At 51.3% G+C, this 26,144-nt stretch overlaps 1 protein-coding gene across 7 annotated transcripts in view; it reads right to left on the reverse strand.

The window, feature by feature from the left end:
• ITSN1 (intersectin 1) overlaps nt 1-26,144 on the reverse strand; it is a 209,186-nt gene that overhangs the window by 21,486 nt on the left and 161,556 nt on the right. For 4 of the 7 annotated variants that reach the window (XM_058661672.1, XM_058661671.1, XM_058661674.1 and 1 more), the window contains 2 exons: nt 6,130-6,251; nt 4,544-4,650 (listed from right to left, as the gene is read on the reverse strand). In XM_058661672.1, the coding sequence (XP_058517655.1) occupies nt 4,544-4,650; nt 6,130-6,251 (229 nt within the window). Of the gene's footprint in view, nt 1-4,543; nt 4,651-6,129; nt 6,252-24,315; nt 25,806-26,144 lie in introns of those variants that run through there. The other 3 variants (XR_009245150.1, XR_009245151.1, XM_058661675.1) reach the window with 3 other exon arrangements.

The following is a 26,144-nucleotide window of genomic DNA, read 5'->3' on the forward strand; positions in this document are numbered from 1 at the left end:
AAAAATTGCACGCATTTCAAAATTTTGACACCCAAACTTATTTTTAAATTCAATTTTTCAGGGACTGGCCTTGTGGTATGAGGCAGGTGGGGGGATTGCATGACACCAGCATTCCATGTGGGTGCCAGTTCTTGTCCCAGCTCCCCTTCTTCCAATGCAGCTCCCTGCTAATGCATTAGGGAAAGGCAATGAAAAATGGCCCAAGTACTTTGGTCACTGCCACCCATGTGGGAAACCAATAAGAAGCTTTTTGGCTCTTGGTTTTGAACTGGCCAAGCCAGCCTGGGCCACTGTGACCACCAGGGAGTAAAACAGATAATAGAAGAGCCCTCTCTGTCTCTCCTTCTCTCTAACTCTGCCTTTCAAACAATAAGTCTTAATAATTCACCTTCCCACGGGTCTGTAAAGTTTCTTTGACTAGTATTTATGATCCCTGTCTCCTCTTGGAGAAACTGAGGCACACAGAAATTGGGGGAACTTGATCAAAGGCACACAGCTAACAGGTTAACAGACCTCCTTTGAGTCTAGATCTGAGCCTGGAGTCAGCAGGTGCGATACAGGCATGGTGGTCCCGTTCACCTCCCACCCTAAGCTGCTCTGAGCCCTGCCCACCGCCCCAGGCTCTCCCTTAGCTGGAAGCTTCTTTGCAAATCCATCTCTTCCTGCAATTAACTCCCAGACAGACGAAGGGAGTGGTGCCCCCCAGAGTCCAAATGGCCACTTTTGCACATCACTTCACAGTCAACAGCTTGACTTTCTCCAGAAACCCCTCAGACAAGAGCAAGTCGCTGTCCCCGACTGACCAGAGCCCACCTGGCCATCATTAAATTTTCTGTTTCTGACCAAGGGAGGGCTGCGTGGGCACTGCCAACCAACCAGGGACCCAACAGGAGCCCAACTCCACCTCTCAGCCTGCACTTCGTCCTCTGAGGACTTCCGCCTGGCCCCTGGTTCTGCACTTGGCAACAACCTCCTTCCGTCCCTCCCCGACCACAGGGCCAGTGACTGCCCAGTGTGGGAATGGGGGATTCTAACATACTGTCTTAAAAAAAAATGTATTTTTTTATTGGAAAGGCAGATTTACAGAGAGAAGGAGAGCTAGAGCTTCCATCCAGTAGTTTACTTCCCAAATGGCCTCAACAACCAGAGCTGGGCAGATCCGAAGTCAGGAGCCAGGAGCTTCTTCTGGGTCTCCCACGTGGGTGCAGGGTCCCAAGGCTTTGGGCCATCCTCCACTGCTTTCCCAGGCCTCAAGCAGGGAGCTGGATGGGAAGCAGAGCTGCGGGGACACAAACTGGCGTCCATATGGGATGCTGGGGCTTGGAGGTGGAGTATTAGTCATTTGAGCCATCGCACTGGTCCCAACACATCCTGTGTTTGCTGACCACCTTAGATAAATTTTTCTTTTCTTCTCTTCGTTCATGTTCTGCGTCAATAAGACAAAGTCCATTTTTCTTAAATGAAAAAGGACACTTAAATACTTCATAATATTTAAGGAACACTTTTTTTCTTTGCAGAGAATGTGTGAAGAAGTGTTTTCATTTCTCTTTCTCCTACTCTCAAACACTCATCCTCTAAAGGGAATAAAAGAATCTCTTAAGAGGCCTGTAGGTGCAGCGGTTTAGACCTCTGTCTGCATCGCTGGGATGCCATATAGACACAGGTTCAAATCTTGGTCATTCCGCTTCTGATGCAACTCCCTACAGGGAAAATGGCCTAAGGTGCCTGGCTCCCTGTACCCACGAGGAAGACCCAGATGGAGCTGCCCAGACACTTGGTTTCTGTCTGGTTCAGACCCGGCTGTTGTGTCCATTTGAGGAGTGAAGCAAAGATGAACGATTTCTTTCTCTGTCTCTCTCCATTCCCCCTTTCTCTGTGTGTCTTTCTCTCTCTCTCTCTCTCTCTCTCTCTCTCTCTCTCTCTCTCTCTCTCTCTCTGTAATTCTGCCCTACCTGCTATGCCACAACACTGGCACCTATAAAATAAATCCTGAAACAAAACAAAATAAAAGGATCTTGATTAAGAACAAAAACAAAACACTTCCCAGCACCCAGCACCCCTCCTCACTCCTGCTTCTACTCCAAGGTGCCTGTGCTTGACCTCTGGATAAGCATTCTTAAAGGTACATTTCTCAGATCTTAGCTTCCTGGTGAGAGAGCCACCCATTTGTTTAACTCAACAGAAGGCATCATTAGCAGCCGTACTCAACCCCCCTTATTTTCATTTATTATTGGTTGGTTTGATAAATTCTTTTCCTTTATCCGGATCCAAGGGGCACGTCCTGACCCCTGGCCCCAAAGAGGCAGATGGAAGGCAGCTCTCTGATAATTCCAGAATTCTACCTTAAAGTCTCTGTATCCCAGGGCCTGGCATTGTGGCACAGCTAGCTAAGCCACCAGCTATAGTGCCAGCGTCCCCTATGGGTGCTGGCTGAAGCTACAGCTGATCTACTCCAGACTTGGCAACCTGCTGATGTACCTGGGAAGGCAGTGGAGAATGGCCCAAGAGCTTGTTTCCCCGGACCCCCTAAGAGACCCAGATGGAGTTCCAGAATTCTGGCTTTAAGTCCGACCCAGCCGTTGCCCTTTGCAGCCATTTGTGGAGGGAATCATTAGATGAAAGATCTCAATCTCTCTCTAACTCAAGTTTTCAAATAAATAAATAACTCTTACAGAGTATGTTTCATCCTGAAGGTGAAAAGCATTAACCAGTGGCCAGCATGGTGGTATAACAGGCTAATACTCTACCTGCTGGCACCAGTATTCCATATAAGCGCTGGTTCATGTCCCAGCTGCTCCACTTCTGATCCAGCTCCTTGCTAATGGCCTAGGAAAGCAATGGGAGGATGGCCCAACTTCTTGGGCCCCCAGAAGAAGTTCCTGGCTCCCAGCATCAGACTGGTTCAGCTCTGGCCATTGCAACCATCAGAAAAGTGAATCACCAGAAGGAAGCGCTGTCTCTCTCTCTTTCTTTCTCTCTCTCTCTCTCTCTCTCTCTCTCTCTCTCTCTCTCTGTCTCCCCCTCTCTCTGTAACTCTGACTTTCCAAGTAAAATAAATAAATGTTTTTTTTTTTTAAAGACCAGTTCACCCCTAATAGCTTATCAGGCAATCAGCAGAGCAGAGGCAAAGAAAGGGACTTTGGGAGAGGGAAGGGGAGGACCACAGGTGTGTATTTGCACCATGATGGAGAGCAAGCCAATTGGACATGGGTTTCCCCACACCATTCATGGGGCCATGACTGGAACCTCACGGGAACTAAACCAAACAGAGTCACCTGCCCACATGACTGCCCCAAACAAGCTAGAAGGTCCCGGTGTGTTTGACTCCTCACTCCAGGCTCTACGCACACAGCGGGCAGGACTGTGCCTGACCTCCCCAGACCTGAGACTCTGGGTGTATATCCACAGAGCAGACCACCTACCGTGTGACCTTGGTCAAGTCACTCAACCTCTCTGAAATCCTTTTCCCCAGCTGTGATAGGGGCACATGTCCCAGCTCCAGGGCTGGGGAGAAAGTCATAGCTAAGTGGAGGAGGCAGGCAAGTAAGCCCTGGCCCCATAGGGGGCTGCTTCTGGACAGGAGGGGACTGAGGGCAGCAATGGCAGCGAGGGGAAGGCAAGGGGGCAAGGAGCCAGGCTGGCCTGGATGGATGGCGGAGACGTGCTGGGGCAGGGGAGCGGAGCGGAGCTTTCCAAGGGGCATTATTGTTACTGTTGGAACTGGAAGGGACAGTGCCATGGCTCAACAGGCTCCTCCACTTTGAAGCACTGGCATCTCTTATGGTGCTGGTTGGAGTCCTGGCTGCTCCACTTCTGATCCAGACCCCTGCTTGTGGCCTGGGAGAGCAGTGGAGAACGGCTCTTGTCCTTGGGACCCTGCACCCCTGTGGGAGACCCAGAAGAAACTCCTGGCTCCTGTCTGGATGGGCTCAGTTTCAATCATTGTGACTACTTGGGGAGTGAACCAGCGAATGCAAGGTCTTCTCTCTGTAAATCTGCCTTTCAAACAAAAATTAATATATATACATATTTGTTAATTAGTCGGAAAGAACTCCTGAGGTGATCTCATCCAATCCCTTCATTTATTTTCCAGATGGGGAAACTGAGGCTAAAAAGGAAGGGCAGTGGAACCAAGTGTAAACTAGCAGGGGAATATAACATAAACAGACCCGCCGGGTGCTGGGATTGGCCCATGCTTGGGCACTTGCAGGAGCGGAGGGTGGCCCAAGCTGCCAACACCCCCTTCACAGGATACCCCTGTCCGAGGGCAGGCCCCATGCCTGGGATGGACCGCCAGCAACAGGGACACTTTGGAAGGTGACTTCCTCTCCCTCGGGAGCTATAAAGGGAAGACCGTTTCTAAAAGGTGCACTGCGGGTAATGCTGCTAGGGTGTGGGCGCGGGCGGAGAGGACAGGAGGCGTGCAGGGGCGGTGGCGGGAGGAGGGGGTCGCTGGAGAGACACACGCGGGGAGGACACGCAGGAGGGGCTAGTGTGAGCGGGGGAGGCGAGCGAGGCTGGGCGTTAGAGAAGAGAGGCTTACTTCAGCAGTTTGATATTACACATAATCAGCTCCTTCCAGTTAACAAAAATCATAGCCACCTCTTTTTCTGTCAGCAGCTCAGACTCCATCAGGGGTTTCTGAAAGATCTACAGATGCAGAAAATGGAGCAGTTCAGAAAGCAAAAACGGTTAGCTTGGAACATGTGTGCGCGCGCACCCACCACGTTAGAGCAAGGCCAGGGGAGGATCCCCGTGCGTCCACCTTCGCCACCTCTGCCGGGCGGGCAGGGTGAGGGGCAGCGCCAGCAGGTGCACGCCACAACCCTGGAGTGAGGGCGGTCCAGGGGGAAAGTGGGGGGTTAGAGATGCGCCTGGGAATGGCAGCCCCACCCTTCTCTCCTGCAGCACCTGTACTAGCCTGGAGCATGCGATCAGGAATAGGGACTCTACCAAGCAGCGGTAACCTGGGCGACCTCCAGGACTGGCTCCAGAGCTCTGGCCCCAGCCTCCTGGGCTGGGCCTGTTAGGCCGGCGTCTTGTAAAGGTCCCCCATCTTTGCATTCTGCCTGGCCCAGACAGGGCCGCGACTGGTCCCCAGAGCCCTCTTCCTCATGTGTCCTCAAGCTGCTAATGCTGAACCTGGAGTACTACCAAGGTTGTACATTCTTTACACTACACAAGGGTGCGGTTGCTAAGGAGGCAACCAATCCTAGACATCTTCAATGTGTATTGAACTACAGTCAGGTGTCTTGAATTTACACCAGTGCTGTCTGGAGCAGCGCAGTGGGGTCTGCAATCTTTCCTCTACTCCCTTGCCTTCACCCCCAACACGGGCCAGCCTGGCCACACCTCCTCTGGATGCTGAGTGGGTTCATGATGGATCAGGGTGGTGGTGCTGACAGGTTCACAGCACTGATCAAATCATAGAACAATGCCCCAGTCAGCCTTGCAAACGTCATGACTCGTTGAGCAACAGGGGTGCCCGACCCTGCCTCTCTCACTCTTGCTGGACTCCGTGAGCCGGGCCCTTCCTTCAAAGGTGCCCTGGGGGCACTGGACACAGGGAGCATCCTTCCTGTGCAGGGGACTCCTGGGGGCACAGGGGGAAACCCTCGTTCCCGGTGGCAGGTGCTGCACAATGTGGAGAAGGAGTTCTGGGAAAGACAGCTGAACCAACTGGCCACCCTGTTCCAAAATCAACAGCAACACCAAGGCCCAGGGCATGGCGCGACCACCTGCAAGGTGTCAACAGTCATCTGAGGATGCTTCCAGAAGCCCATGGAAATGAATGTGCATTACAGAAAAACTGTGCATGCATTTCACATTGGTTGTTGCTGTTTCATGGTTGCAGCAAAATTGATGTTTTCATTGCATTTTTCCATGACCTTTGGGGAGTGCTACCAACTGCTCCAGGGTCTCTGGGCCCCCTTCCCATGAGTCATCTCTGCTCCTCTGGTCACGACCTAGAGTCCCACCATCTGTTCTCCAGGGAACACTGGCCAGCCAGGTGCTCCCTGCAGAGCAGGAGGGGGTCCCTAGGCTCAGAACGGGGGTGCAGGCCACCATGACCCAGACCCCCCCACCTCCCTGTGTCCACCCCGTACACCCATGGCGGCCATGCAGTACCTCTGTGACCAGCTGCAGATCAGTCACATAGTTCTCTTCGGTGACAATGAGCTCATGGATGTACCCCTGCCGCTTCCTCTCAGTCGGGGTCAACATATCCAGGAGATGCAAGTCCGAACACCCTGGAAGACACAAGCATGGGGCAGGGGGGCGATTCAGTGCCAGGCTAGGGCCGTCCATGCTGCCAGTCCCTGCAGACCTGTCAGGGGCCTTTGCACTGTGTCCTGAGAGGGAGAGGAGCTGACATCCGAATAACTCAGAGTGACCTTGGGGTCTTGGCAGAGGTCGGTGCTGCTCAGTTAGAGCAAGCCTTGGTCCAATGTGGCCAGCATCCTTCTAAGAGAAGCTGGCGATCTAGCAATAGACATGCAGGGAGACAGGATGGGATGATGCAGACAGAGACAGGCTGCAGTGTGCAGGCCAAGCAGCCCAGGGGCCAGTGCTAGGATCATCAGCAGCAGCTGGGAGCAAGGCCTGAACGTGCCTCCCTCACAACAACCTGACACCAACTTCACCTTCTTAAGGGGGAGACCGCACGTCTTCCCCAGCTTGTAGTCCTCTGTTCTGGAGGCCATAGAAAGCTCTTGGGTTCCTCATCATCATCACTATTTACATACAGGGCCTGGTGTGGTGGGCAGCAGGTTAAATTACTGCTTGTAACATCATACTGGGAACATCCTGGCTGCTCTGTTTCCCATCCAACCCCATGCTGATACACCTGGGAAGGCCATGGAAGATATCCCAAGGCTGGCATCCCACAACAGCGCCTGTTCAAGTCCTAGCCACTCCACTTCCAACCCAGCTCCCTGCTAATGTGCCTGGCAAAGCAGCAGAGAATGGCCTGGGTCTGAACCCATGTGGGAAACCCACATGCAGTTTTTGGCTCCTGAGTTTGGCCTGGACCACTCCCAGGCATTACAGCCATCTGGAGAGTGGGACAGAGGATGGAAGATCCCTCTAGTGTTGTCTCTGTAGCACATTGTCTTTCCAATAAATAAATTTTATTTTACAATGTGGACGGTTCTTCAAAGGAAGCTGGGTAGCAAGGACGCAGGTGGACGGCCTCGCAGAGGGCTACCATGGCCTAGGCCATAGCAAAGAATACCCCAATTCGGAGCCTGCCCTTGACTCTGCCCACCTGACCTGTGAGTGGGGCAGAAGGAGGGTTGCTCATTTCAAAGGTTCACAGAGCATCCTCTCTCTTCCCCACAAGGAGGCGCAAGGGAGCACAGAGAGAAAAGCCCTGTGGCTCCCAGGCTGACAGGTGCAGTCTGGATCCTCGCTGGACAAGCAAGTTGTCAAGCCTCGGATGGGCCCATACTTGGAGCTGAAGGTGGAATAAGATGGGCCGGCGAGGGAACCTGTGATGTGACAGAGCTCTCTGTTGCTTTAGAAGCCTGCCTTGGCCTACTCGATCCCTTAGCCACCTCTTCCCACCCCGGGTGGGAAACTCAGAGTCCTGGCAGATAAAGCTTCTATGGTGGAAGTTTTTGCAAATAGAAAGATCTTTCCAGCTATGGGGGACAATAAATGGGATCACAGACTCTTTGACACATGCTTCAAAGCTGCTTGAGAGATTCATTCCAGCCCCTGGCTCCATCCCCTGCCCTGGTCAATTGCTCTTTCTAGAAATTTCTAACTTCTCTGGCCAGGAAGAGACGCCCCCAGGACAGCCAGGAGGATGTAGGATGAGCAGTGAGTGGCCTTCATTACCTTCCCTTCCACCATGGACTTCCCTCAGAGCCCCTGCCCAGCAGCTGGGCTAGCATTCCTTGGGGGAGGGTTGTAGCCCTGTGTGATCTTGGGTCCTCCCCCTTCCCCGCTTCCCTTTCCGCCTCCACCTTGGGGCATTGGCTGTCTTTCCTTAAAACAGCTGCCTCAACAGGCACCTCTCAGGATTCAAGTAAGTCGCCACTACTTAACTCCTGGCAAGCTAAGTGATGTCACCAATGTGCCTAACTTCTAATGGGAGAGTCCCCCAGAACGCATCCAGGCTTAGCAGGGTGGGGACACAGCAAATGCCTGCTTAGTTTGACTCTGTTCTTCGGCTTGTTGTCCTTAGGTCATCACTTATGTCCGGCTCCTGCCAGTCCTCATGTGGTACACTTCTATGCCTGCTACTGGGTCCGTCTCCTCAGGAATCCCCCAGACACCTCCTTCCCCCCAAGTTTATGGAGAGATTAGAAATCTGGCACCAAGGGGCCAATGTTGTGGCTCAACAGGTGCGACTGCCTCTGATCCCAGCATCCCACATCAGCATCAGCTCCTGTCCTGGCTGCTCCACTTCCAACACAGCTCCCTGCCAGTGGGCCTCAGAGAGCAGCGGAGGTGCTGTGCTCCCTTGCGCCACCTTGTGGGGAAGAGAGGCCCAAATGCCTAGGCCTCTCCCACGAACAGAAGCCACGGCTGGAGTTTCCGGCCCCTGGCTTTAGCCTGGTTCAGCCCTGGTTGTTGAGGCCATTGGAGAATGAGCCAGCATATGCAAGAGAGATCCATCCATAATCCATCCACCTTTCCTTCCATCCTTCTATCCCTTCCCCTCTCCAACTTTGCTTCCAAATAAATAAATCTATTTTTTCTTTATTGTTTAAAATAAATAAATCTTTGAAAAAGAATGAAGTCCTCAGGCCATGAGGGGTCACTGGCTGGCTCAGTTTTCTTATTCTCCCCTGGATCACAATTTCCTTGGAAGGGCTTGTTGGATGTATGTGTACATACACCTACACACATACCACTCCCATTTTAAAAAGAAAGATTTATTATTTTTCTGACAGAGTTACCAAAAGGCAGAGAAAGATCATCCATCTGCTGATTCACTCCCCAAACAGCCACAACAGCTGGAGCTGGGCCACGCTGAGGCCAGGAGCCGGGAGCTTCTTCTGGGTCTCCCATATGGGTATAGGACTCCAAGCACTTGTGCTACCCTCCACCGTTTTCCCGTGCGATGGCAGGGAGCTGGACTCGAGTAGGTCCCCTATAGGATGCCAACAGTGCAGGTGGCCACTTAACCCAGAATGCCACAATGCCGGCCCCACACACTCCCACTTGGCACACAGGTTTATTGGCTCCAGAGGCCATCCTGAATCCTGTACTTGGAGCTTGTTCATTCATTTGACGACTCAGGTACTCAGTAAGTCTGCAGCCAAGCATGCTGAATGCTGGGGTACATCTCAGAGGAAGCAAGCTACCCACCATCCAGGCACAGCTGAGAGCCCTGGGGTTCCTGCTGCCTTGGGCTGAGGTTTCTTCCTGCCTTGCTGCAGGTTGAGGCTGGTCGTCCCAGGTGGCAGCTGGTAGCACCAGGTCCCAGTCATTTCCTGCCCTCTCTTCTCTCTCACACACAAACACACCACCACTACCATTACCACCATCATCAGCACCACCACCTCCACCATCCCCCAAGGCTGAGAGAGCCTTCTTGGCTGACTTCAGGTAGGTAACTGCAACACGCCAGAGAAGGCTTGTGTACCTTAAATGCCAACAGTGTCCCACAGAGAAACTCCAGCAACACTGAAAACCAACATTACACTCTTACAGCAAGAGGTGGCCAGGAGGCAGCCTTAGGTTGAACAATTCCAGGCACTCGGGGACACGGGCTATGAGGGAAGGTGATCAAGTGGCCTTGGGTGCCAGATGCTTCTTGGAGTTCTGGAGTTTTGACATGGTGCAAGTGGCAAAGACGCTCAGAGGCGAATTCACATGGTGGGACTGGATGAATTTGAGCTACTGGCCCAAGAACCACAGATACTCGGGGGTGTTTGTTGTGTGGTGCCCTGCTCCAGGAAGCTGTAGGTCCTGAGGCTCAAGCAAGTGCTCAGGAGCTGGAGAGAGGCAGGGCTGCTTGTCCTTGTGGGGGCTCAGGGAGGAGGTGTGGGTGCTGCCGGCAGCTTTCCCAGGACCCCATCACAGTGAACAGCATGATTTTCATGGGGGCCTCAACCTGTGCTGGAAGTGTTAACCCACATTGGCTTGGAATTGTTTTTCCAGTCTTGAAAGAGTCCCAGGGGATGCCATGGATCCAAGTTCTTGCTCAGAAAACTTGGCATTTTGAACTGCTTTCACAAAGCTCATCTTTAGCAAAGCAACAGGGTTTAAAGGTCCCATCCTCCAAAGCCAGGGAAATGGAAAAGCCATTTCCCCCAAGAACGTTGTGTCAGGGGTGGAGGGACAAGGCGCCTCCCTCTCTGCCGCCGCCTGGTGCTGCTAAAGGAAGGCAATGGGTGTGAGCAAACAAGGTGGCCGTGCAAAGCACGGATGAAAGAACTTGGTGAAATCTGCTGGCAGCTGAAATAACACTGTAAATGACTCCGGCAGTTACAAACGTTCCCTCCACCAATCCAATCTCAATTCTACACCTCTACATGCTGGTCCTTCCCTTTTTTATTTTTTAACTGTTTTTTTAAACAATTTGTAAGACACACTGACCACACAGAGGGAGCTGTGATTTGGGCCTGGCACTCACACGTAGTAGAAAATCTCACCCAATTAGTGACATCTGGCCTTCTCCATTGTCACCCAGACAGATAGCCTAACTTAGAGCCTTCACGCTCCAACCCAAGTCAGACAACAAGCGTGTGCATGTGGGGACACCTCCAAAAACTCATGGGAAGTGGAGCCAAAGGTTTGCTTTGGATGCAAGATGTTTTTAAATCCCTGTATGGCTTTCTCATCTTGTGCATTGCCCAGGAATTTTTGGAAACCCTTCAGAGGGTAAAATTTCAAAGGACACAGGAGCCTTTCAGAGGATGGGTGAACTTCACTGCTTCCCGTTAGCATCATCCTAGCCTTTCCAACCCAAGGCGGAATCCTGGAAGTCAAACCAGTGTCCCAGCAAGCTGGACACACAGCAAAGCAAACACAGGGGCCTCACTCTCATCACAAAAGAGCCAAGGCACACAACAAACAAGGGCTGATAAATATTTAGTTAGGTTCCTGTGAAGTCCAAGAGCCACAGAAAGAAGCGAGGTACTGTCCTTGTCCTCAGGGGAGGTTCAACAGGAACATGCAGCTAAAAATAGCGAGCACCTGGGGCCAATGCTGGGGCACAGTAAGTCAAACAGCTGCCTGTGATGCCCAAATACCACATAAAAGCAGCCAGTTTGAGTCCCAGCTACTCTGCTTCCAGTCCAGCTTCCTGCTCAGGCACCTAAGGAGGTGGCAACAGAAGGTCCGAGTACTTGGGTTCTTGCCACCCACATGGGAGACCTGGATGGAGTTCCTGGCTGCAGGCTTTGGCCTGGGCCACTCCTGGATGTTACAGCCACATGCAAGTGAACCAGTGGTTGGAAGATATCTCTCTCTCTCTGCTTTTCAGATAAATAGACACATAGAAAAACAGATTAAAAAAAGAAACAACAGTGAACATCAAGGAACAGGCCAGTGAGCTGTGTCGGTGGTAGAGCTGCAAGAACACAGTAAAGGGGGGTGCTCTTTGTGCTGTCACAGGTCAGGTTGCCACTTGGAATGCCCACCTGCAACATTGGAGTGCCTGGCAAGGGGTCCCGCCTCCTTCTCGGGTCCAGCGTCCTTCTTACATCCTGGGAGGCAGCACGGGACAAGGACTTGGGCCCCGTCCCACACTTAGGAAACCTGGAGGGAGTTCCTGACTCACGGCTTCGAGCTGGCTCCTTCCCAGCTGTGGCAGACATTTGGGACATGAGCCACGAATAGGAAATCTTTGCCTCTCTCTTTCTGCCCTTCTTTCTGCCACTATGCCTTTCAAATACACAAAGATAAATAAGCTTTTTTAGAAAGCAGAGGTTTTTTGTGAGGGGACAAGAGGGTCCCTTGGAGCTGTCCTGAGTTCAGAGCCTGTACCACAAAGCACTTTATTAAAAATAGCTGTTGGGAACTAGCATTCTGGTGTTGTGGGTTAAGCCATAGCATGAGATGCTGACATCCCCTGCAAGAAACATGAATGGAGCTCCAGGCTCCTGGTTTCAGCTTGGCCCAGTTCTCGCTGTTTTAGCCATTGGAAAGTGAACCAGCAGATGAAGATCTGTGCCTCTCTATATATATATCACTATGCCTTTCAAATAAATAAAAACATTTTAAGGTGTTCCTTTTGAATATTTATTTTTATTGGAAAGGCAGATTTACAGAGAGGAGATACAAGAGAGAAAGATTTTCCATCTGTTGGTTTACTCCTCCAAGTGGCTGCAATGGCTGGAGCTGAGCCAATCTAAAGCCAGGAGCCAGGAGCTTCTTCCAGGTCTCCCACATGGGTGCTGAATCCCAAGGCTTTGTGCCACAAGCAGGGAGCTGGAAGGGAGTGGAGCATCCAGGATCCTGTTGCCCACATGGAATCCTGTGCGTGCAAGGCTAGGATTTAGCCACTGAGCCATCACGTCAGGCTGTTGAGGTGTTCTTTTTGGTTCACAGCTCTGGAGGCACAACCAGGAGCCCGTGTCTAGTAAGCACCTCAGGTTGGGTCACAGTGTGGCAGTTGGCACAACATGGTGGGTGCAGGTGTGAGAGCAGAGAGTTGCCCATGTGGAGACCATGAGACCCATGTGGCCCAAGAGGAAGGAACGGAGTGGACTGAGAGAGCCAGACGAGCTTGTCAATGACCGGCTCTCTCAAGAACTGATCTGGTCCTGTGAGAGCCGATTAGATGGGACATTAATCTCTCTCGAGCTTGGTGAACCCAACCACCTTCTTTCAGGACTCTGACATCTGGGGACTTTGGCTTCAATCTGAGTTTTCAGGGCAGTGGGGTGGGGATGGGGGAACAAGGCGTATTCTAACCACAGCACCTTCCTGGTGCTGGGAGGCCAAGACTATCATGTTAGGGGGCTAGGAGGGCAGTAGTGTGAGCAAGCATGGGAGACATTGAGGCTGGGGGATGGGCAGAACAGGGTAGTTCATGGATGCCACAATGCTGGGACAGCTTTGGAGATAGAATATGGAAGTACCAAGACAGCAAGCAAGCAGCAATGGAAGCCCAGGCAATGGCGATGCACCCAAGGAAAAAGATAAATGGATGTGTGGGGATACTCAGCTGACATCCTCTTGCTAAACGGTACCCAGTTGGCAGGCTTCACAGTCACTGGCGCTTCTGTCAGCACTGCAGCCTTCTCCCTAGGGCCCTAGGTTCTCCTGAATCCCCAGAACTGCTCCTGGGGAAACCATCTAATCATGCTCCACTTGGGCACCTGGTGGGGCTCCTCATGGAGGAAAAGTAAAGGAAGCCACACAATAGGACATGAAAAATCTCTCTGGTTGCATGCCAAGCCTGCCACTCTGCCAAGGAGTCTGTGGGCAATGCAGCTGTGGCATCCCGGCTGTGAACCAGTCCTGTGCTAGTAACCAGGTCATCAGTGCTCAGGGCCTTTCGGTCTGCTAGAGGCCAGAGTGTCCCAGACTGACTTGGACCCTTGCTGACTTTGCTTACACTCCTTTCAAGGGCATCACTGCACATGTGCTATGGTCCTGGAGTCCTTAAGCCCTGGCTGATTGTGGGTGTCTCCAGAGGTTCACGGCAGGAGTGGGGACATGCCTCCTTGTGCACCTGTGTCTAGAACCTCTTGGCGCTGAGACAATGAGTCTCTGTTGGGGCTTCTAAGGAGCCACATTCAGAAGCTTGAACTCCAAGCTCCCCCAGTAAGCTCCATCTTCTGCAACAACAGGAATCCAAACTCTGAGGATCGGCAGGAGCTTCCATAACTGCCGAGAAAGCAGGAAGTTACTTCCAAAGCTCCATTACTCCTTGATTTTCCACAGATGTGAACATGTTGTGGGGCGGACACAGCATTTCCAACTTTGTGTCTGTCATGGGGATTCCAGGCACGACGTTCTGTCCCCCATATGTGTGTCTTCAGCTTGTTCCTGGCCCCACCGGTGTCCCCACACAAGTGTCCTTTCTCTGTGTCCTACCCTGCAGGAATCCAGGGGCACAAGGGCAGAGCGAAGTGGCAGCTTTGATGGCAGGGTTCTGGAGGAGGAACTTGAGCAGTGCACTGCCAAGATTTCAACAGGTCAGCTCACCGTCCGACATCCTCTGAGCAGCAGTGCTGAGAGCTCCACCCGTTCTTTCCTCACAAATTGATGGCTTAACGCTGCCATCACTGCAGGTGCTAGGCTCTTGGCAGGTAAGTTCAGCCCTTTTATCCCTGGCTCTTGCCAGGCCTCTTTCACAGCTGCCTTCTACCATCAGACCATACAGCCAATGGGCGCTCGCCAGATGTAGCCCCTTGATAATGGGATTTCCCAGCCTCCCAAAGCAGGAGTCAAATGTGCTTCTTTTCCATGCATATGATCCAGCTCTGGTGTCTACTGTGGCAGCAAGAAATGGACAGTCTTAGTTAAGCAGCTGGAAGAGCGGCAAAGAGAAGGGGTCCAGAGAGCACAGTGGAGTGGTTGGGTGTGAGCCAGGCTCCAAGAACCCTGTGAGGGGTATGGAGGACATAGGCAGACACTGGGGTCTGAGGACTAAGGGAAACTGACCTGAAATGTCATGAGCTCTGCTTCGAATCCAGCTCCTTGCCAATGCGTTTAGGAATACAGGAGACGGCCCAAGTCTGGGACTCCTGGCACCCACATTGGAAATCTGGTTGGAGTTCCTGGCTCCTGGTTTCAGCCTGACCAAGCCTTGGCCGTTGTCATCTGCAGAGTGAATCAGCAAATGGAAGGCCTCTCTCTCTCTCTCTCTCTCTCTCTGTAGTTCTTCCTTTCAAATAAATAAATAATTAAACCTTTAACATAAACTCTGGGAGGGCACTATAGCACAGTGGATTTTAAGCCATCTTTCCCAACACCTGCATGGGTTAGTCAAGCTACTTGATTTCCAATCGGCTTCCTGCTAAAGCAACTAAGAAGGCAGTAGGTGTGGGCCCAAAAGCATGGGGCCCCAGTGTCCATGCAGCAGACCTGGTTGGAATTCCTGGCTCCACGTATCAGCCTGGCCCAGCCCCAGCTCCATTTTTCATATGGAGGAAGGAGTGAGGCCCCCACAGTCCTTTGCTCTTAACCACGAGGACTTCTTGCCTTGCTGGAAAACAGGTAAGTGTGCTTTTGCCAGGGGGTGCCCAGGACAGCCGCCTAGAGAGCACAACTCCAGCTATAGCAGGTCTGGATCATGGCACCCCAGCAGGGCCAGCTGTTTCTGAGGTCTCGCTCCTTGACGGCAGATGGGTGCCCTCTGGCTGCGATCTCTCATAGTCTTCCTTCTGCCATTGTGCTCTGTGCCCAAACTCCTTGAAAGGAAGTTTTACAGAGAGAAGGAGAGATAGAAAGAAAGCTCTTCCATCCCCTGGTTCACTCCCCAAATGGCTGCAATGGCTGGAGCTGAGCCAATCCAAAGCCAAGAGCCAGGAGCTTCTTCTGAGTCTCTCATATGAGTACAAGGTCCCCAGGCTTTGGGCCATTCTCTTCTGCTTTCCCAGGCCACAAGCAGGGAGCTGGATGGGAAGTGGAATAGCTGGGACATGAACTGGCATCCATATGGGATGCTGCACTTAAAGGTGGAGGATGAGCCAGTTCAGCCATTGCGTTGGCCCTCTAAACTCCTTGCTCTGAGGAGCCTGGTCAGACTGGACTTGGTTACTCAACAGCCTGATTTGACTTTCATCACTGCTTTAAAGAAATTGTCTCTAACATAATCTGTTCCTGTGACACTGGGTCAGGCTTCATCTTCTACGTGTGGGCACCACCGGGCAGGCCACACACAGCCAGGGTCGGGGACTACAGATGTGGTGTTCCAGCTGCAGATGTGGGCAGGCATGGGCTGCATTTCAGGTGGATCATGGCGGTGGCTACATTCAAGTGCAAAAGGCAACTGGGGCCTCAGAGTCTTACTACCCCATGGAGTCATCCAGGCATTGCAGTTTCCCCGACACAGACCAGAGTCCAGTTCACTATCACTGGCCAGAGCAGAACACAGGCGTCCACCACACCAATGGCTCCAAGGGCTTCCACTGTGCAGCTGCGAGGATCTAAACACACAGAGAAGGGGACCTAACATCAGGACAGTTGGTTCAGAGAAGGGAGTGACTCAGGAAGAAGCTGTGTCCCAGTCCATGGCAGTGAAAAAATGGCCAGTCTGCTGGGCATACTTTTGTCCCTGACTGGTCACTCCAATCCTGGTCTTTATCAGGTGCTGGCGGCAGCCACGATGGATCCATCCAGGTACTGTGGTCCTCTCTGGAAATGGATGCTGGCCTAAGGGCAGCCTGCTCGCTGCGGTGGTGGTGGGAGTACTGTCCTCACTTGGTCCCCCCCAGATGACACAGTCGGTAGCAGCAACTGCTGAGTTTGGGTGGACATCTGTCTGGGTCCCTCTGTTTCGTGAGCATTCCGTTCCAGCTGTAAGAAACACAGGCAGGATTGCAGGTGGATGACAGAAGAACAAAGTTCAAGTGTTATGTCTGCTAGCTTCATCCACTGGTTTTTTTAAAAAAATATTTTTAGTGGAAAGGCAAATTTACAGAGAGAAGCGAAGACAGAGTGAAGGATCTTCCAATGGGTTGTTCAGTGGTAGAATTCTCGCCTGCCACTCCCCAAATGGCCACAATAGAGCCATTCCAAACCAAAGCCAGGTACTTCTTCCGGGTCTCCCATGTGGATGCAGGGTTCCAAGGACTTGAGGTATCCTCCACTGCTTTCCCAGGACATAAGCAGGGAGCTGGATGGGAAGTGGAGCAGCTGGAACACAAACTGGTGCCCATATGTGATGCTGGTGCTTGTAGACAGAGGGTTAGCCAGTTGAGCTATTGCGTAACCCCCACTCGCACCTCCCCCCTTTTCCTGGGTTTTATGGTTCCTCTCAGGAGCACTCGGATTTACAGCAATCCCACCTTCAGAAACGCAAGGCTTTGCACTGGGTTCTCACCCTACAGCCTACTTGGAGAGAAAGGACCAAGTCAGTGCTGGACTGGCTGCTGCCAACGCTTCCTGAAAAGTTGCTAAAAGTGAGAAGGGAGGCATTGCTCTCTGGTTTATGATCAACCGGGAGACCTAGGGTCCCACACAATACCAACCCTGCAAAGGTAGGGGTCGGGGCTTTCCCAAGCAGGCCTTCCGTGGCGGACGTAATGAGTCTTGAGATTGGCACCTTGCCTTCATGGAGCTTGCAGTCTAACAAGGCAGGCAGAGCACCTGTGTATGCATGTGTGCAAAGGGATTCAGGGAAGAGCTGGGTGGAGCGAGGCAAGTGAATGCAGCAAGGAAGGTGGCAGAGAAAGCATGTGGTGTGAGCATCGGTGAGGGGAGCAGTGGGGAAGATGGGGTCCCCATGTCCGGCTGGGGCATGAATCCTGGGCAGGTGGCAAAGAGACTGGAAACACACAGAAGATTCTGGGCCAGGTGAGTCTAGACAGGGAGGATGGAAGCTGGACAGGGGATGGATTCATGGACCCAAGTGCCCATGTTCACCTTCTGATTGGATGGGGAGCACACAGCAGCCCTTGAGTAGGGGAGGTGTGGTCAGGCAACCCCAAAGCTGGGCAAGCTCTGTGTCTGCACACCCTTACTTCCCCTCTGGTCTGCTCAGATACGGGTCTCAACACTCCCTAGAGACCTCCCTGATGGAAAGGGGACTCTCCATACAATAGTTTTGGGGTTAATTGGAAAGGGATTGGAGCAACAGAAGGTGGGGTGTTCGTGAAGGGTCACTGTGGTGACTTAAAAACTGGCAGGGAAAAAAGCCAGAAGGAATGCCAGGAGGCTGTGCATTGGGACTGAGCAGGTGTTTGAGATGTCCGTATCCAAGGGCCTGGGTTCAAAGCCCAGCTCTGCTCCCAAGTCCAATTTCCCTCTAAGGTGTGCCCTGGGAGGCAGCAGATGGTGGCTCAAATGGTTGGCTCCTTGCCACCCAGGTGGGAGACCCAGAGAGAGCTCCTGGCTCCTGGTTTCAGGCCTGGCCCAGCCTCAGCTATTGACGGCATTTAGGAGAGTGAATCAGTGGATGAGACAATTCTTTTTCTCTCTGCCTTTTGATGGGAAAAGGATAAAAACATGGCCAGGCGAAGCTCCTGGATGGGAACTGCAGCCTGTTAAAGCGGCAAGGCAGCCGTGGGTGAGGGAGGGCTGCCCCGAGCAGGGGACAGCTGACCCGTGCTGAAAGCAGGGCGCGCGAAAGGACAATGGAGGAGGGAATAAGACAAAGCCGGAGGAGGCAGATCCAGAGCCTTGGAGACAAAGTAGATGTGGGTCTTTATCCTAGCAGGAGAAAGACTGCACGATTTCCAAGCAGAAGCTCTCCATTTTAAACCAGCTCTTTGCCTGCAGCCTGGAGACAAGGATGGAGGAAGGCGAATGGGTGACAGAAGTCCAGCTGGGCAGCTCGAAGCTATCCTCACCAGAGGGACGGGGCAGGTGTATCGCTCCAGGGCCTTGCTGTTCTCTAGCTGGAAGGGGGCCGGTGGCTCTCTGCTTCCATGTGACCATGTTGGTGAGCCAGGACATTTCTGCTGTCAGCTCGGCCTGTACCCACAGGCTCCTTGGAGAGAAAGGCGTCACAACAGCTGGCATTCTGCGGAGTGTGGCCTTGGCTCCGGGCTGGCTCCGCAGAGAGAGGCAGGAGAGGGAAGAAGCAGGGGGCTGTGGAGGGAAAGGGAGGTGGGAGGTGGGGGCAGCCCAGCAGACGAACTCTCCCTGGAGGTGCGCTGGAGTGCGGGGTCAGCAGAAACAGAAGCCCTGCAGATTCAGATGCATGGGGGCTTCCACAGTAACACCCCGGGTGGGCACTCAGAGACCCCGTCTGGCTTTGCCTCCAGTGCTGGGCCAGGTCCAAGGCCCTGAGCTCGCTGCAGACCCAGCTAACAGCAGAGGCATCCAAAGCCCACACTTGGGCTCCTTCTCACTGCCAAGTCCAGGGGCTGGGCCCGTCTCGGGGGAACGGGAGAGACTGAACATTCCATTCTTCGCTGGCCAGAGAACACAAGGCCACAGTAGGCCATGATGACAAAGAAAGGACCCAGGGCGTGTGACAGGTTTATTGTGGAGTGCTGCTGCATTGGGCCTGCCAGCAACAGTCTCGCAGATGTGGAGTTTCAAAGCCTCCCACATTCCAAGCTTCCTGCTGGAAGGCAAGGAGGAGGGAACCTTGTGAAACCTGGGGGTGCTGGGTCCCCTCCACCTCTCAGTAACCAGGAGTCTGTTGAGTGGGCTCAGGCCTCAAGCCCAGAGAAGGTGGCTACTATTTTTCTAGAGTGAAGTGGGGAAGGGACAAAGTCTGAAACCAAACCAAACCATGGCAGCTTTTTGCCCCAAAGGGCCTGGGGTACGGGAGGAAAGTGGGGGACTCTCGTAGTGACATATCCGGGGCTTATTTGATTATTTACTGACAGGAGCTGTTATGATCTTTTTTCTGTCTCATTGGGAAAATCATGTTTTCACATGGGTCTTTAAAATTCACACAACCTCCTCACTATCTGGCCATAAGGCAAGCCAGAGACCCCTTTATGGGACCTGTTACATTCATCTGCCCCTGGCAGGGACCTTTTCTGACAGCACTAATGACAAAATGGGCCTCTCCTGGGAGCCTGCTCTCTGTGTGGGGTTCCTACTGTCTCCTCAAATGTAAACGAGGAAGCAGAAACCAAAGTGAAGTTACCATTGCCTCGCTCTCCTGAACTTTCTCTTGAACTGCAAGGCTGGGCACCCGAGGCGAGGCCATCCAGTGTCATTACCTTCTTGTGAGAACACAAAATGCCTTCTAATTGTCAGGGAAATGCAGCCAACAGGAGACTGAGTGGTTGGCAAAGTTGAGTTAGGATTGCTGCCCCCGTAGTTGGCTGGCAGGGCCAGGAATGAAAGCTGAGAGGCGCCCACAGCACAGGTGCAGAGGGCGGCAGAGAGTGAGGGCATCTGGGGCCAGCCTGTGCCTTTGGGATATCTGCACACAGTCCCAGTGAGCACTGAGCTCTGCAGACACGTCACCCCCAGCAACGCCTGCCCAGGCAGACTCCCAAGGGGCCCCTTCCCTGTCCATCCAAAGATGCAGCTGTTGGGTGGGTGGAGGCGGGGAGGGGGGGAGCCCAGAGGCCCAAGGTCACACAGGACTGCTCTGCTGAAGTGCCACCACCAGCAAGCGGCCAACTGGGTGCAATCTAATAATCCTCAGGGTCAAATGCAGGGTTTGAGTCCAATGTTCTCTAAGATCACAACTTCACGGGCTCACCAGCAGGTTCCATCTCTTCACCCCATCCCCAGTCAAGGCCTTCCCTCACTGTCAGGTGGGTCCTGGACTGCAATCCAGCGGCTCAATGTGTGTGTGTCTGTGTTGGGGTGACAGGAACCAGAGGGAAAAGCACAGCACGGGACACATGAAGGGAAACCAGGGCTTCCTGCAGCCACATCCTCTCAAAGAGCACTGGGTGGCCCCATAGCACCTTCTGTCTCCCGGGTCAAAGTCTGGAGAACTCCAACAAACGCACTGCCCACGTTTCACAAGTGTGATGGGCTGAGTCCATGGCAGGGACACTACTTTCTCTATGAAGGACTGTGACATTTGGGCAAGCAGAGGTGAAAATGACAGTTGCCACCCTCTGCCAGAATCTTGTGGAGTATGACTGATTTTCAGCTGGAATGTTGACCTCAGTGCTCCACCCACTGCTCCCAGCCATGGCTTAAAGGCATGCAAGTCACCTACAAATCATTCTGTTTCACTGCCTATAGGAGGGCTTCAAAAAGCTCACAGAAATGAAAAGAGAAACGTTTGAAATCCATGCATACACAGGTTCTTCAAAAAGTTCATTCAGAGGTTGGCCTTGTGGTTAAGTGGCCTTGTGGCTAAGTGGCAACGTATGACGCCTGCATTCCCACGCGGGTGCTGGTTTGAGTCTTAGCTGCTCTACTCTGACCCAGATCCCTGCTAAGGCACCTGAGAGCTGTGGGGCATGGCCCTAGTGCTTGGGCCCCTGCAGGCGTGCGGGAGACCTGAGAAAAGCTCCTGCTTTTGGTCTGTTCCACTTCTGGCTGTTGTGGCCATCTGGGTGAGTGAACCAGCAGATGGAGGATGTCTTCCTGCTTCCTCTCTGACTTTTCAATAAACAAGTTCATCTTTTTTTTTTTAATTCAGGCAAAAAGCTCAATATGAGTAAGCCATGAATTTCAACATCTTTTCTTTTTTTTGCACCTCAGTTAACTTTAGATTCAATTTTATCCACCCTTGTAAGTTTGCTTTCCTTCTCAAATACACAGTTGATAACACGGTAGCTTCTAAGACACAGTAAGCTAAATGGCAGGCTGCATGCAGTCAAATACATGGGTGTTTTAGAACTGAGGTTGAGGTTCACATTCTAGAATCAAATCTTCATTTCTATGAAATCTGGCTTGCTTAAAGCTGGGCCTGGAAGAGCCCCCGCTGACATCAAGCAGCTGTACCCTGCTTCCTTGTCCTACCAGATTCGGAACAGACACTGCGAACAAGCAACATCTTTTCACACACAATGGGGACCACTGGCATCCAAAGCAGTGCCTCTGAAAATTCTCGAGTATTTTTGGAATAAAAAAAAAATGAACAGATGAACTTATGATTTTGTCGAACAAGGAGAATAAAATTCACTCTGGGAAACAATTTGCAGTTTGCTGGGACTGTTTGTGCCTTGCCCTGTTGACGTGTAGGGATGAAGACTTGGCACAGAAAATCTTGCTGGTCCTCAGCTTCCTTTCTCAGACACCCCCCCCCCAAAAAAAAAAAAACCTAACAAACTAGAGGAGCAGCCCCTGCCCAGCAAACTGTTCCTCTTGGGGCATTTTCAAAGGGAAAGCAGAGACACATCTTGTTTGCTGGGTTAAGTGTGTGTGTGTGTGTGCGCGCGTGTACGCGTGCATGCCAAGAACTGGGACTCTGGTATTTCCCACATGATATTTTGATCATCTGATTGATTCCCTCACTCAACAGGCATCTTTGAACAGCCTTCCTCCCCCCTCCACCCACCCACACCATGTACCGGCCACAAATACAATGATGCATTAGGTTGAACCATATGGAATTGTTCTTTTTATGGTTAAGTGATCTTGGCAATTTCATATGGCTAAACCTACTAGAAGTTTTTACAAACTGGTGGTATTAGTTTCATCCTCGGAACCCATTTCTCATGTGGATGACCCCTTTGGTTGTTCAGCGAGGGGAGTCTGGGTTCCCTTCCAGCAACAGGGCACACATCCATTTTTTTCACTGTAGGTGGGATGACGTGGCATTCTGTTAGAAACCTTGCTTTAGACCAGCTCTTCCCCAACACCCCATGGAGCAGAGGCAATCTGGGGCTGGGATAGCAGCATGATCCCTCAATTCCCCAGGCCTGCCCTGATGTGCAGCAAGCACCTGAAGGCCATCTTGTGTGGACTCTGGTCCCGTCCCGCTTAAAGGGAACCCCAGCTTTGGTTGCAAACACACTCACACAGACCAATATAAAATTAAAAGCATTTAATGACCAGTTGGATTTTAACAAAAGCTTAAACACACACACACACACACACACACACACACAAAACCAAAAACAAACAAACAAACAAAATTATGAAAACCTGCCACTTATAAATTCCGGGGCCAAAGCAGACATCAAGTATCTCTTTACCCGTTTAATTGAGAGCAAATTGCTCTCTCTCAATTTGACCCTACTTTCTGTTCATCAGGTTCTCTGAGAATAGGGTCAGAGTTGGTCCTACTGTTTAATCCAGTACTGATGTACACAGTGTGGTTGAACAGTCAAGAAGATGAAGCCTGAAACAGAAAACCAAGGCTCTGGATGCTACTTCTGTGCAAACGCATACAGTCAGCTCATTCAACAATTAAATCTGCTTGCTGGTGGTTATCAGGGCCACCAGTGTGGCTGGCTGTCCTTTAGGCCAGAAGTAACTAGGTGAACTCAGTCACAGGGGCCAACAGTGTGAGACTGGGGTTTTTCCTGCTCGGCTCTGGGGATGTGTGGAGCCAGACCTTTCCTAGCTGCAGGGGCTGCACTGTGCACTGTAGGATGCTGTGCAGCATCTCCAGGCTCCACCTGCTCAATCCAACAGCAGCCCCACCAGCTGAGGACACTGTGAGTCAGATTCTCTACAAGACAAGGCAAACTGATGATGTGTATGGGCAATGAAAGGGGGTTCCTACAAACTGTCAGCTTCACCACCGAGCGTTACCTACCTTCACAATGGCATCCCTGCCAACCAATGTCAAGACCAGAGAAAAACACTGGCTCACACGTGCGAACGGGCCCTTGGGAAGAGACAAGGCCTGCTGACTCCACCGCAGCTGGCCAAAGCACGGGTGGGGCGGTGAAAAGCGCTTCCGCTCTGATTTGTCTGGGCCTTCATTTCCTCACATTTCTATCTCCAACAGCCACTTCTCTTTCCTCCTTACCCTATGGGTTACAGTTTCAATATCTCTTCTTCCTACAAGGGTCTCTCTTATCCTGCCCACTTGCTCAACAGTGCCCCTCATCTACACTTCTACCACAGAACTTGACTGTCTTGTCTCTCACACACATCCAAGTATTTTTACAGATTGTTGAGAAACACGGATTGCTGTGTCTCCAATTAGGAAATTCATGAGGCCTGGGATCCAGTCTCCACTGAGTACCACAGCCTACTCAGAGCCCAACAGGACACCCAGCACATGGCAAACATCTCCCCCTAAAACATACGTGCTGAACCGATGGAGGAAACCACTGCTCAATTCAATAGCCGGAGAGGCCAAATAAGTGACTCTCACGGGGCTGGGAGGCTATGTGCTGTCGGCACCCGTAATCATACTTTCAGTAATGTGTGCATGTGTTTTTCTATAAAGGCAATAAGATATGAGTGCGCTGGGCAGAAGTGGACTGTGAAGGACACAGGAAGACGTGCAAGGCTCCACCCTTCTGCACATCTGTTTCGGTGTTCAGCAGCTCCTTGTGAGATCTATCCTTTGGACAAGCGGACAAATGTTTTGAACACTGAGCCAAACCATGTATCTGCCAATGTGTCCACAACTTATACACAGCTGAAGCCTGAAGTGACAGCCACCTGCTAGCCTGGGTGGTGGAGTTTTATGTTTACAAGCCAGTATCATGGGGAGAGACACCTTACAGACGGATTAAGGGGCACAGGAGTGGGAGGCTGAGGCTGGACCACAAAGACTGTGTGGACTGACTGCGTCTGTGTTTCACAGGGCACAGGCCACAGCTGCCACACAGGCAGCAGGCTAGCTGCCTGGTCAACACCATGGCCAGGTTCCGATACCAAGAACACAGAGACATTGCCGTCTAACTTTTATATGAAGAATTTAATTAGCTATACAGGTTAACTAAGTCAAAAGGTTGAATTACAGTTGTTAAAGCCACTGGTTTATATATTTATATATTTTACATTTATGTCCATGGAAATACTGAAGCGCCACATAACGAGGAGTGGCCCTCGGTCCCTGCACCATGTGGGGGGCAGTGGGGAGCAGACTCCCCACAACTGGGGGCAGGCTCCCCAGAGCGGGCTGAGGACCAGGGAGGGAACGAGTGACAGTCAGCAGCAGGATAGCTGGACTGTGCCCCCTTCCCTGTGCTGTCAGCAAAACAGACATGTTTTATTGAGAGCTTCCAACTAGTGTTTAAGAGACAAGCACGGTTTCAGCTACAGCACAGCTAACACATCAACGGACTACGAGCTCCATTTCATATTAATCTGTAGGAATTCCACAGTCTAGTTAAAAAATGTAAACATTGGAAATTAATTGCAAGGAGACTTTTATACATTCTTTCTTGTCAAGAAAATTATTTGTTCAAAATAGGTCATTCCATAAAAAAGCAACTGGAATAAAACTTCATGTAACAGAGGCGAAAAAGAGATTGTAGATCTTGTCCATCACAACAACCTCAGTGCTGTTGTCTACTGATTTATGGTGTGAAACACAAAATTTAAAAACAAAACAAAACACCAACTCAACCAGATAAATCTGAGACCAAACAAAACAACACAGGTGCTTTCTCACATGGCTACAAGGTCACTGTGCAAAATAAAAATTAATGCAATATGATTAGAGCATCATACAAGGTAATAGCGTTTGCCATGGGAAGAACTCATTTCGTATGTACAGGATGTAATACATGCTCAACAAGGTACATCTAATACACACAACACGCACAAAACACCTTCTCTTTAATTGGGCTCACTCGACAACAACAGCTTTTAAAACAGATACTCGACTCCTCTGCACTTGGGGGAGAAACCCCAAACTACACAATTTTGTTGGTAACACTGGACAAAATGAAAACAAATACATCAAATCTCAGATTTCTGGACATTGGAACAATTTTCAATAGCACATGCAGCATTCCTTGATAGTGGGTCTTTTTGCAAAAACCAAAATAGCAAATAAGTAATTTACTTAGTCTTTATTAAAAGGCTAAAATGTGTATTTAAAAAATAATTTGAAAACTATTGAAAGCACCTGTGCAAAGGTGGGGGAAAGTCAATTTGAGTAACTAGGAAAGCCACAAAAGGACCCACTACCCTGCGTATTTTTGTAATTTTTGCATCTGTCTCTGCAAGTAATAACTCAAACATTGCGATCACATGCAACTAGGTAAAATGAGGTAAACTGCTCTGCAGTGAGTTCTTCTACTCAGAAGGCAGTAGGTGATCATGCTGGAAGTCACATGATCAAGGCTGCATCTCCCATCATCCCTCGGGGCAGTGATATGGGATAGTGGGTCTCTTTGAGGACTTTCAAGCCTGAGGGGGGGATGGACAACATAGGATTCCTAGAAAAAGGAGGAAAACAACACATAAGCAAAACAAAACAATGAGCAAAATTCAAGCTAGGAAAATGAGTCAGGCATGTAAACAGCATGGTGCCAAAATGATTAAAAAGAAAAAAATAAAAGGAAAGGGGGAAAGGGGAGGGGGGCATGCTACAGAGGGAATGAAAATTAAAAACCAAAACCAAAAACCAAAATCCCACGAGCTAACGTCTTGCATTACAGAAGGCCTTCAAAGAGACTGTTGCGTATGCAGCAGCGATCTAGCTTTAGGTTCTGCAAACCAGGCTCGGCAGAAGCAGAGCAATGCTGCATGTTTCACCGGAAGGAACCAGAGAGGAG

This window comes from Ochotona princeps, chromosome 3 (genome assembly GCF_030435755.1).
Source record: "Ochotona princeps isolate mOchPri1 chromosome 3, mOchPri1.hap1, whole genome shotgun sequence".
Lineage (NCBI taxonomy): Eukaryota > Metazoa > Chordata > Mammalia > Lagomorpha > Ochotonidae > Ochotona > Ochotona princeps.